This window comes from Grammomys surdaster, unplaced genomic scaffold, assembly GCF_004785775.1.
Source record: "Grammomys surdaster isolate TR1022 unplaced genomic scaffold, NIH_TR_1.0 126163, whole genome shotgun sequence".
Classification (NCBI taxonomy): Eukaryota; Metazoa; Chordata; class Mammalia; order Rodentia; family Muridae; genus Grammomys; species Grammomys surdaster.
Genome location: NW_021620970.1, coordinates 6,682,320 through 6,694,905, shown reverse-complemented (window position 1 = coordinate 6,694,905; position 12,586 = coordinate 6,682,320). Strand labels below are relative to the sequence as shown.

Sequence of the window (12,586 nt, the reverse complement as noted above, 5' to 3'; positions counted from 1 at the left end):
TGATCAATGGTAAGGTTATTTGCATACAAGTTATTTTAAATATAAAATCACTCTAGTAAATTAGCTCCTAGCATTAACAACCTTAGACTAAAGACTTTCCTAAAACCACAGGGTCTTTCAAGTAGAATTGCTTAGGTCAGGAATGATGGTATATTAAATTATCTTACACAGACGGCCTCTACTGTCATAAACCAATTCTGAAAATGTACCCAAACCATTAGTGTAAAATGACAATCACAAGAAATTTTATGTGCCAACTATTACTCTTCTTAGATAGCTGTCTACTTCCAGTTTTATTTCCAGAACTGCCTCTCACTCAATATACTTGCCACCTGAAGTATCACATGACTCCATCTTGAAATTCTTGCCTTTTGAACTTCATATTCTGCCACTGTCTCCTCAGTGAAACATTGTAGTCCTCCATGTCTGCAGGTCTTTACCTTTTAATCCTTCTGTGTACAATGGCTGCCTCTGAGATCTCTAACTGGCTGCTTCCAGTGACTCAGAACTCAACTCAAATACTTGCTGACTTGCGTTCTTAATCACCTAACTTCAGACCAGGCCTGTCAGCTGTTCTTTGTTGCCTCTTATCTGCCTGCCTTGCTGCTCTCACACTGCTTCTTGACATCCTTTCCCCACTATATTTATTATGACCACAATACAAGCTATAGGAGAAGGAAGAAACTGTTTGGTTTACCACAGCATTTTTAGAGCATGAGCAAATATATAGTCACTCAATAAACATGACCGAATAAGTAAATTATTTCAACCAAAATGTTCTAAAATCAAAAGTTCTAGTCCTTATCTATTAAAGAGTATATTCATGAAGTTGTGTGGTGGAATGATACATTTATAAAATGTATCCTTTTATGGATACATTATAAAATGTATCCATTTTATAAATGTATCCTTTGTATAAAAGGAATCAAACTGTTCTATAAGTGTAACAACTAGCATCTTGGGGCCATGCAACCTAGTTTAGCAGCAGGAGTGGAGCTTGCATTTTTCTGACTTTTACAGCTATAAGAAGTCAGAAAATACTATATGAGAATTAACAAATTTTCAATAATGAAACAGTATCTATAAGCCAAAGAAAATCAGGAATAATGTTAAATCTCAAAGAATTCACAGGACTATAAACAACTACTACACTTTCTAGAATTTTTTTTTAATATTTATTTTTATTTTGTGTATGGGTGTTTTGCTGGCGTATGTGTCTGTGCATCACTTGTGTGCCCTCAGAGGCCAGGAGAGGGCATTAGACCCCTTGGAAGTTTGTGATCTATACCATGCTGGGTGCTGGGAAATTCTGCCAGGGCAACGAGTGCTCTTATCTAGATCATCTCTTCAGCCTCAAGAATCTATTTTTAACCGTCTACTTTCACATGGTGGCCAGCAAGAAAATCCAAAAGCCAAAAAATGAATAGTCAAAAATGTCTAAAAAAAAAGGAAAAAGGAAAAAAAATGTCTGCTGAACAGATCACAGAGTTTTAATTATATAATTATACTATATTACATATATACCAGGATCTATATTTTATTAGTTTAGGGCAGTTAACTTTTTACTTTCTGTATTGAACTTACAGTCTTAGCTTAGCATTGTAAGAGAAGCCTCTTTTCTCCTACAGAAGAAAATAACAGCGTCTCACCTGGTGTTATACAACATGTTATCTCTTCAGGAGACAGTGATCTCACATAAACGGGTACAACAGTTGTTTTGCCATTTAACAGAGATGAAACATAAGGAAGTGGAAACACTAACAGAAACCCTGACATACTGCACAACTACTTTTTATATGTGTGAGAATGTGAAAAATAATATCAAGGTATCAGCTTAACAAGAACTATGCAAGTTGGAATACCACACTGCACAATGTTCATTATTTATGGATTCTTTTCTAGTGTTTGGGCTTTTTAAATCATCAACAAATAAAATGTTTAAGTTCCTTCTCAAAGAACAAAACAAATCAAAACCAAAAAAATTCAATGTTCTTTTGGCATCTTTTGTAAGCAGCATATACACTTCTCCTTTAGAGTGATTGGGTCTGGCCATTTGGCCATTGGGTTTAACAATGGATGCCTTGAGAACTAGTACTACCAAATACTGAAAAATTAATTAAGCAAGAAAGGAAGAAAAAGAACTATGAACACTCATAAGCTTCAATATATTTGCTTCAAAAATGACTGTCATGAAAGGACAAAGGTACTTTTAAGTTAATTGGCATCTAAATCCAAATATTTTAGAACAAGTTACACAAATGAGTGATGTTAGTGTGTATTTTAGACAGTACCATATCAAAAAGAATTTCTACCCTGGGCATTGTGGTATATAATCTCAGGCTTGGGAGGTGAAGTCAGGAAGACGAAGAGTTTGAGGCTGATATGAATTGAGATGTAATATGACTATAAATATAAAATAATTTACCAGATCTCGTCTATAAAAGGATATAAAATATTTCCTGTTCTAGACATACTATATATTAAATACTAATATTTGGATATTAAGGATTACATACAATATACTACGAAAGTACACTTACTTATTGCTTTTGCCTTTTTAATGCAACTATTAGAAAAATCAAAAATTACACTGGCAACTGATATTATATTCTGGTTAAGAACCACTGATGTAGAACCACTGAACTTTGGCCAATGGTAACAAGAATGGAGAGAAAAATAATAATCATAAGAATAACAGAGAAGGATTTAATAAGGCTGAGGCAGGAGGATGGTGAGTTTGAGGGCCTGAGCTACACTGCAAAACCACCTCAAAACACAAAAACCAGCACACAAAACAAAACGGAATTAAAATCTGCACTGCCCATGACTGGATACTCAGCTGTGTGGTAACAGGATGAGCACAGCAAATGTAGAGACAGAACTGAGACACCGCGGCACAGACAGTATCACCCCAACTGCTAACCGTGGTCTTCCTGGGCTCTGAGAGGATGAGCACAGCACTGCTGCCCTCCGTAACCACACCTTATAAAGGGAGACGCTCGGTGAGATAATCAACAGAAATCAGGGCATTGGATGGAAAAGGTTGCACTTACCTTTATGTGTTCTAAAACAGCAGTGGCAACATTTGTGTGGAGATCAATAAGTCTTTTTTTTTCAAGGAGTTCTGGCAAAGAACTACAAGTTACAAAAAATTGAAAATTAACCACAACATTTTTAAGAAAGTAATGAAGACTCTAACAAAACCTCTGCCTGGTGCTTCATGAGGAAACTCAGAACACTGAATCAACGTGACAATTAACTTGCCAACTGAATTCAATCTCTAGGCTTGAACTCATACCATGCGCATCACATTAATACAACAGTCTGGTGAGAAACATTACAGTTTCACATTCCGTTTACAATGTTTAGAACTTTAGAATAAAATAAGATTAATGGATACACACTTTTACCTATAGTTCAAAAAGTATCAAAACCTGCTTCAACTAAATTAACAGCAACAGCAAAATGAAGGGTGACTGGCCCTACTTTATTACTAATATTGTTTTCCTAGTAAAATTACTCAAATTGGAAATGTGAAACAGAAGCAGTTACTCTTCTGAGAGGAACAGAATCAGCCTAAATGTGTTCAAAGCATTCAATTCTTTAAACTCAGAAGAACATTTGCTTTTTTTGTTTTTTTTTTTTTTTTTTTGGTTTTTCGAGACAGGGTCTCTCTGTGTAGTCCTGGCTGTCCTGGAACTCACTCTGTAGACCAGGCTGGCCTCGAACTCAGAAATCCACCTGCCTCTGCCTCCCAAGTGCTGGGATTAAAGGCGTGCGCCACCACTGCCCGGCAGAACATTTGCTATTATCTACTGTTCCCTATTGTTACGATTACTACAGATTCTTAACTTCCAAAGTGAGTCTCACCAATAGAAACATACAAAGGAACATATCATGTGCTCACCTGACAGCTGATGTGAGCTTAGCAGTGTTATCAGAAAGCATGCTGATGGCTCCTTCGTCCTCTCCTTCTAGTCCCTGTGAAGGGAAGAAAAGGCTCTTACAACTTTAAAATTGTCCCGCCCAAACAGAAAAATCAACACATTCCAAAGATTACTGATAAGCAATAATAAACTGAGTCACTGAGCATAAACAGTATCCTTTGGGGGGGCAAGCACACACATTTTGACAACTACAGAAAGGTTCTAGTAGCTACCAGTTTATCAGGACAGTAAGTAAAGGGTCAGCTGGCACTGTCAAACAAGAAATGCCCAGGCATTTGCTGCAGGTGACACAGGACTCAGCTGAAATCTGACCACAGTACAGAAGAATAAGCTATCCTGGGATACGCATCCATACAAATAATCATATTACTCGTATTATTTCAAACCACATCCACTCCTTAAAATACACTTTCTTCTTAATAGCTAGATTTAAAACAAACAAACAAGATAAAAACCTAAGCTGTGTGTGGTGGCTTAGGCAGGACTGGCAGGAATCTGATGCTAGCCTACACTACATTGTGAGAAAGTTCCTCAAAAACAAACAACATGAGGGCTGGAGAGATGGCTCAGTGGTTAAGAGCACTGACTGCTCTTCCAGAGGTCCTGAGTTCAAATCCCAGCAACCACATGGTGGCTCACAACCATCCGTAATGAGATTGGATGCCCTCTTCTGGTGTGTCTGAAGACAGCTACAGTGTACTCATCAATACAATAAATAAATAAATAAATAAATATTTAAAAAAAACAAACAAACAACATTAAGTAAGTTCATAATAACTTTACTGTTATTAAGTAATAAATGGTCTTAGACTTTATGAAGGAAAAGGAAGTAAACATTTTTGTAATCTTCTGCAGATGTCCTTCCTCTACCTTTACTCTCGGGGTGCAAACAGGATCTTTCTTACCATAATGCTCTTCAGTCGTTTGACCTCATCTTCTTGTGCTCTGTAAGACTCTAGCTCTTGTTGGACCGATTCTGCGACTTCTGGGAATGGACTGAAACCAAGTTGCACAAGATTAACTATGAGCATGATAACAAAAGATTCATGTTTTATGTGTGGATTTTGAAATATATAAGATTATTATCTTAAAAACACATATAGCTTTGAATATATTTTATATACAGCATGGATACAAAACAGCAAACAAAATTGTATCATTTAAAATATATATCATAATCATAAATCTGAATAAATTTTACAGCTAAAAGCTTTTTCATTAGTGAGATTAACATTTTTCAAGTATATATTGTTTAAACAAAAATATTTTTATTTACTTACATGACTGAAAATCAAAGGAGTACAAATAAGTCACATATATTAAGCATTAACTAAATATTACCACCGAAACTAGCAGATGTCAGAGGGACCATTTAACTATAATGACAACATTTTTAAAAATGTTCAGTATTAATTCAGTACTCTTAGTATCCTTACTGGTAAAAAGAACACTTTTATCATCTCTAATTGCCTCTCTGATGATATGTAATTTCATGTATGCCACCATTACAGAAGGAAATGTAGACATTGAATTCCAAAGTAAAGAATACTATGTAAAATATTTTAATACTACCTTAAGCTACCATAGTCAGAAAAAGGCATTAACAACTCTCACTCAGAAACCAAATCTTTGTTATAGACGCATGGCTTTCTTTCCATTTTTTACATTCTAAATATAAAAATGAATGTTACCCCCTCCCACAGCGTGTTAAACTACTACTTCTACTTCTCTTGAAACACAACGAAGGACGAGGCCCCAGAGCACCCACATCAAGGACAGAGACAGACCTGTCCTTTGCAGACACGCATTTAAAATGCTTCCAAAAATCCATGAAAAACATTGTGCTATTTCTTAAAACAAAACAAAAAACCCTTTTCTTTGTTTAGAATGATTTCTCTGGACATAATGACAGCTATAGACATAGTGATAACTTTTACAACAGTACCGACCCCATTAGGTACTTTAAAAGGACACAGCAAGGGGATGTACACACTGGTCTACAACAACACGTGGCAAAACACTAATCTTCTCACTCACTGATTCTGATGACTGAAGAAATCTCTGGTCTTTAGACTTAGGTTCTGTCTCCCAAGATATAAAGTATGGGGTTTGTATTAGGGACAACATCCAACAAAAAGGAAAAATATGACCTCAAAGTTTTTCTATCGAACACTAAATGAAAGACAGGTCCATGGAGCCGACAACAGAACTGAGAAAGATTGTGCAACCTGCAGGCTGAGCTTCTGAAGTGACAAAGCCAGAGGAGTCAGGAAAAACTGGAGCAATACTGACACTCATTGTGTCTAATTTAATTAGAGCTGTCGCTGATGGGTCACTCAATGACTTTTGTGTTGTGTCTTAGGTCTGTATGCACTTCAGTTCTGTTTCAAGAATAAGCCTTCTAATTTCTGATACTTTCTCATTTACCTTCCTTTATGTTTCTGCCAAAATTTATCAACTGGAGTTAAATCGTAAGACTTCTTGTTTTTCCTCTTGGGTCTAGCACCAGCTGGAGAATTTTCCAGTCCTGTAGATTCTTCCAAATTTACTCTGTTTAAGTGGAAATCCTAGGGAACAGTAAACTTGTTTAAAATAACTGCTTTTCTCAGTTTAAGAGCCACACTTCCTAGACAAGGAAAATAATCAGTGTTGCTGCCCTTTCTAGTATCTCCAAGCACAATAGAGACTAACACTGAACAGGTGCCCTTCCAATCCTCCTCTATTCATAAATGTGCTCTCATTGTGCTGAATTTTAATGAAAGTAATTAAAATTTCAAATGTATACACACAGAAAAAATCACATTGTTTCTCCTAGAAAAATACACATTTCTTCATAGACAACACTTTTATTATATTGCAAGTACAGATTTTATATCTCTTTACCATTTACTAACACATTTCAGAGTGTCCCCTCCTCATGGATTATGTTTTTATGATCATGGTTATATTTTCAATGGTTATTATTATGTTTTTAAAAGGTTAAAACACAAGACGAACAGCAGCTCTGTTCACATAAATTCTAAGCATGGATCAGACTATCAGTGGCTACCCATCTCTGCTTAACTAATTTTACTCATGTGAGGCTGAGGCTTAATTTAATTGCTTTTTTTTTTTTCTTTCTTTCTTTCTCAAAACCCAAACACACAACAGGTAAAAATAAAGTAAGCCTCTTCTCTCCTTTCCTCTCCTTTTCACCTATGGCATGGCCTCTTTCACATTTTAGGATCAACTGTGTTCGAGAAGAGGGAGTTAAGAGATAAAACCTGATTTGATGGAAAATGTCCCCCACAAGTTCACATGCCTGAACGCTTGCTCCGCAGCTAGTGGTGCAAAACATTTCAGGGATAAGGTTAAGATGCTGAAGGAAGTGGGACCACCTGGGGTCACAGTTCCAGTTCCTTCTGTTTCCTAAATGCTGACATGATGCAGCAAACAAAGGTCCTGACAGAAGCTGGTCCTTTCCTGCCTGAAAGTACTACATCCTCTCAAAGCACGAGTCAAATAACCCTTCCCTTGGGCCAGGTGGGATGAGGGATAAGATGAAACGTGGCTGCCTGATGCAGATACACAGAGTGCTGAGCGAGAGAGGCGTTATCAGCGTATCTGTGAGGCAATTATCTCGGTTCTGAGGCATTGATGGCTTTTCTAGGTTTGGGCAAGTTATTCTAGATGAAAGTCATTCTAGATAAAAGCAAGGGCAACAGTGTTGACTGGGATCCTTCAGAGCACATTCTCACTTTTATAAACCAATCCTTTACCACAGTCTATGAAGCATCATTTCCTTTCTAATATTAAAAAAGTGTGAAATGTACAGATGCCTAAACTGCTACACTAGGGAAGCACGTCTACTTTCTCTCAAATGAACCACAGAACCAATGAAGCAGTCTTTTCTTACTGCTACATGAAGTCCATTACCATAAAAGGGCTTGCTTGCGTGGAGAAGGTGCTATTCTTGGGACTGTATCTATTAGTTACCCTTACCATAACAGGTAGAAGAATTTATACAACTTGCACTTAAAAGAAGAAATGAGTAAACCTTAAAGAGTAGACTTTGGTGCAAAGGATCTACAGAACGTGGCAGAAATAGGATGAGATTCTATTTCTTTGGAGGCCCTGTGCATAAATATTGTGCTAACTTTACCAAACAGCACAGCTACTTGGCATCAAACGCTTTAGTATAGATAAAGGCTAGCAAGAGTGATTATAAATGTCCAATATGACAAGGGTGAATAAACTGTCGGCCGAGTGTGGTGGCACATGCCTTTAATCCTAACACTCAGGAAGCAGAGGCAGGTAGATTTCTGTGAGTTCAAGATTGGCCTAGTCGATGAGTTCTAGAACAGGTAGGGCTATACACAGAAACCCTGTCTCAAAAAAACAAAATAAAAAAGCCCAAAAGAATAAACTGATATATTTTAACCTCTAATATATTTCTAAAAACTCTGCGTCACAGTTCAAGTATACTAGTGACTGGTTTAAATTCTTCTCAAAATCCCATTTTAATATCTAATCCTCACTTTGCACAAAAGCCATCCATACAGGAGTAAAGTAAAAATAGCACAACCGTGAAAGCACTTTAAACAATGAATAGACACAGAATTGTATCTGAGAAGCCTGGCTTTTAAAAGTTGCCTATGAAAACAAAAGACACAGAAGGGAAACATCTTTAAACAGCTAAGCTTTACTGACTAGATTTCTAGTGAAGTACTATTTCCATGGTGATGACACAGCACATTCAAATACAATTAACTTGTTAGGAAAGTGCTGCTCTAAAAATAGGAGAGCATATTATTACTGAATATTGACAGAATACTCAAAACACAAAATGATCAAGGAATGAAAGACGCTAAGCGTTCTGAGGAATAATGTAATAGCAGAAAGAACATTCCCACTGTTTATATAATAGCAAGGCAAACAGAAAAGTTAATTTTGATCTCAAAAACTGGGAAGCTAGAACAATTTGTACTCTGCTCAATCATATAAAAAAAAAACATTTGGACACCAATAAAAAAAACCGACTCAAATGGTTTATAACACAACAGTAGTTACACTGTTGCCACCGACAGATTGGAAAAGATGGACAATGGTGCCTCAAATGACCAGACAGAAATAAAACCCACAGGGAAGTGCTAAAAACCCTGCCTTGAGCAATCTTGTTCTCTTCTCACAAGCAAGGCAAATCTCTCTGTACAGCCAAAGACAGCTAACGTGAGTGAACAAGATTACTTGGAACAGCAGATGACACCTACTTATCCAGAGCTAAGATGTATATTCATTCATACATGACAAGGCAAAAGTAAATAATTTTCATTTTGGTAAGAATTTACGACCTTTTTAATTTCAAGTGCTGTTATGGAATCACTGAACAACTAGTTTACTGAGTATGTACTTAGGAGCCAAAAGTAAAGTGTCAACAACCAAAGTTTTCATACGCTAATGACAGTAGCTCCCACTAAATGATCCTTACATTAACCAATGACAAAAGAAATACACACAGGAAGTGAAAACACACACTTCTGGGTAATGATGGAAGTAAACACCACACAGGTATGCAAGGTACCATCTATGAGTTCCCGCATCTCCCAAGGATCTGCTCCTATCCTGGCCCTGCCCATTGAAGACAGAAGAAACGCACCGCCCTGTCTTACCACCCTAGGAACCCAACTCTTCTAGAGGAGCGCTCATCTGAGAGTTGAGTAGTGCGGGGTCTGACGTACCATCCGTGAGAAAGCAGACAGTTAGGGAAAGGTGTGATAATTTGCATCCAGGGTTGGCAAATGGCTCTTCTGCAAATCGTAATTATTTCAGTAGTGAGAGACATCACATAGTGTTCCTCATTTTCTGAGAGTAAAGGATATGTCTTGTTATGACTTGTTACTGAATAAGCAGAGAGAACAGTATCAGCATGATGATGTAGGAATATTAAGTTATTTAACAACTTAAGTTATTATTATGTTATTTCTCAGATTTTAAGTTGTTTTATAACTTAAATCCAAATAATTTGTTTTACAAAAGCCATATAAAGTTTCTTTGGCTCAAATCAAGCTGTCAAATAAAACTCATGCAAAACAAGGATTATAATAAGAGTGAAGTGAAAAATTAAGCCACAGAGATGCTTTTACATTGTACACAAACCAATGGTTGCCTAACGTAATGTTATAATTTCATATTACTACAGTAAGTCATAACAAGACATATCCTTTACTCTCAGAAAATGAGGAACACTATGTGATGTCTCTCACTACTGAAAATGTCTACAAGCAAAGAAGTAACAGGAGAAGTAACAGACCCCGCACACCATCGCACAATGAAGTAACAGGAGAAGTAACAGGCCCCGCACACCATCGCACCATGCTCTTTAAGTGCTATTCATCACCCAAAGGAATCATGGCTTCTGGAGAAATGGCTGCTTCTAGGCTTGAGACAGGAAACGGTCATAATGAACCAGGAAAAAACTGTTGACTGAAAACAAGAGAGCTGTCGAAGACTAACAGGAGTCACATTAACTAGAGTCCCTGGCCAATATGATAGAACAAAGACGTCATAATGTGAATACCAAAATGAATGACTAAAATTATTTCATATTATCTCAATATAAAAATCCACTATTTCATAAAACCAAACAACTACCACCACTGTTAACTGCTTTGCAGATTGCTAAGCCATGAATTCACTCTCCAAACTGACAAGTAAACAAATAAACTAAACATTTATGTTAAGTAGTTGGTAAGGAAATGTATTTATTTAGGCATTCGAGCTGCAAGAGATACAGATGGAATGCTAGCATCATGCAGTCTCCATTCACATAACCTGGACAACAATCGCCAGTGTCAGTAAGGAAAAGATGCACAGAGAACTTTGCAAGGGACAGAACATGGCCACAGATTTAATCTCCTGATCAGCCTCATCACTATAGCTCTGACAAACATTACATTTCTGACAATGCCACAAAGCAGAAACTACCCAACACTGTTATCAAGTGGACTTAACAGAGTTGAAGCAAATCAAACTTCTACCTCCAGCAATATACAGGACATTGTGGAACAAGGAAACATGGGGAAATGTACCATCAGTACAACCAATCAGCCAAATGCACAAAGTAGGGAAGTCTTCAGAAAAATATGACTCAATCTCTGTGACCAAAATGTGAAAGTGAGAAGCTCTGGATTCGCCTGTCCCCATCTCTGAGCTCCGCAGCCAGGCCTGGCTTTTTGTGGGTGCTGGGGATCCAAACTCAGGTCCTCGTGCTTGTGCAGCAAGTACTTTACTCACTGAACATCCCCTGTCCACAGGAAGTCTATGCATAAGATCCTAAGCATAAATCAGGGAAGCTGAATGACTGCCACAGGGCATCAGGAGAGGACAGTGGTACTAGGAAGTGAACCAAGGGCTCACTCATTCTACAAAGCACTCTACCACTGACCCACAACCCTATACTTTGATTCTGTTTTATTTGAAATGTGCTTTAAATGAGATGTAACCCACAACGGTGATATGAAAGTATGGACTGAGATGGTTTGTTTCCTCATTCTCAATCTCTGTGTGAATGTGAACAGACCCCTGACCATACAGATGGGCAAGCAGCACAAATACCACAGGAAGTAAGAACTGTTTAAACCACTAAGATGTGAATGTTGATTAGACTGGTAAGCATGATCTATTTTATTTTAGTTCAGAACCCGAGGAATCCTGTGTCAGCAATGTTTCTAGAAAGCTTGCTCACTCTTACTTAGAGTTTCTCATAACCACAGGATCTGTGAACTGGACAGAATCCATGCTATGGATACATTGCTGGCAAATGAAAATATTTGATAACTTTAATTAATATTTTATTCAATTTAAAAACTGGTAAAGATCTTGGGACTTAGGATTAAGAACTACACTGTCAATTCTATTGTCATTAGTAGCAATTAAATACCTAGAATGCAGCTATCCTAAACTAAGATGTATATAAAAACCCTGAATGAATAGAATCACATTTACAAAGGAGGAATATAAAATATTAATGTTATACATTGATTGTGTTGAGAGCTAAAACTCACATTATTAGATTATTAAAACAAATTTCATCTGCTCCTTTTTCTTTTTAGTGTGACTACTAGAAAAAAAAATCCAAATTTACACTGGCAGATGATAATATATTGATTATAATATATTGCCTTAGAACTACAAAACTTTGGTCAATGATGACAAGTGGGGAGAGGAAATAAACCCAGAAAACAACAATGAAGGATATAGTGAGATAAGAATGTGGCTCAAGCCTGTAATCCCAGCACTCGGGAGGGTGAGGCAGGAAGACTGCTGAGTTTCCCAGCAGGGCTACACAGGAAAACCATGTCTCAAAACAGGGATAGAAAACAGTCACTAAGCAAGTAGAATATGAAGGGGAACAGCACAGGAATTAAGATTAGTTAGTAGGAGAGACATCTGAGATTTGGAGAACAAAGCTTAGTAAAAGAAAAGCTACCTGGTGCATGCCTTTAATCCCAGCACTTGGGAGGTAGAGGCAGGCAGATTTCTGAGGCCAGCCTGGTCTACAGAGTGAGTTCCAGGACAGTCAGGGCTATACAGAGAATATAGAGAAACCCTGTCTCGAAAAACAGAAAGAAAGAAAGAAGGGAAGGGGGAAGGGAAGGGGG

The 12,586-nt window shown here is 37.3% G+C and overlaps 1 protein-coding gene across 2 annotated transcripts in view; it reads right to left on the bottom strand.

The window, feature by feature from the left end:
- Positions 1-12,586, bottom strand: part of Scfd1 (sec1 family domain containing 1) — a 68,509-nt gene that overhangs the window by 31,064 nt on the left and 24,859 nt on the right. For both annotated transcript variants that reach the window (XM_028757434.1, XM_028757435.1), the window contains exons 11-14: positions 6,375-6,514; positions 4,853-4,943; positions 3,908-3,981; positions 3,054-3,135 (exon numbers count right to left, since the gene is read on the bottom strand). In XM_028757434.1, the coding sequence (XP_028613267.1) occupies positions 3,054-3,135; positions 3,908-3,981; positions 4,853-4,943; positions 6,375-6,514 (387 nt within the window). The remainder of the gene's footprint in view (positions 1-3,053; positions 3,136-3,907; positions 3,982-4,852; positions 4,944-6,374; positions 6,515-12,586) is intronic.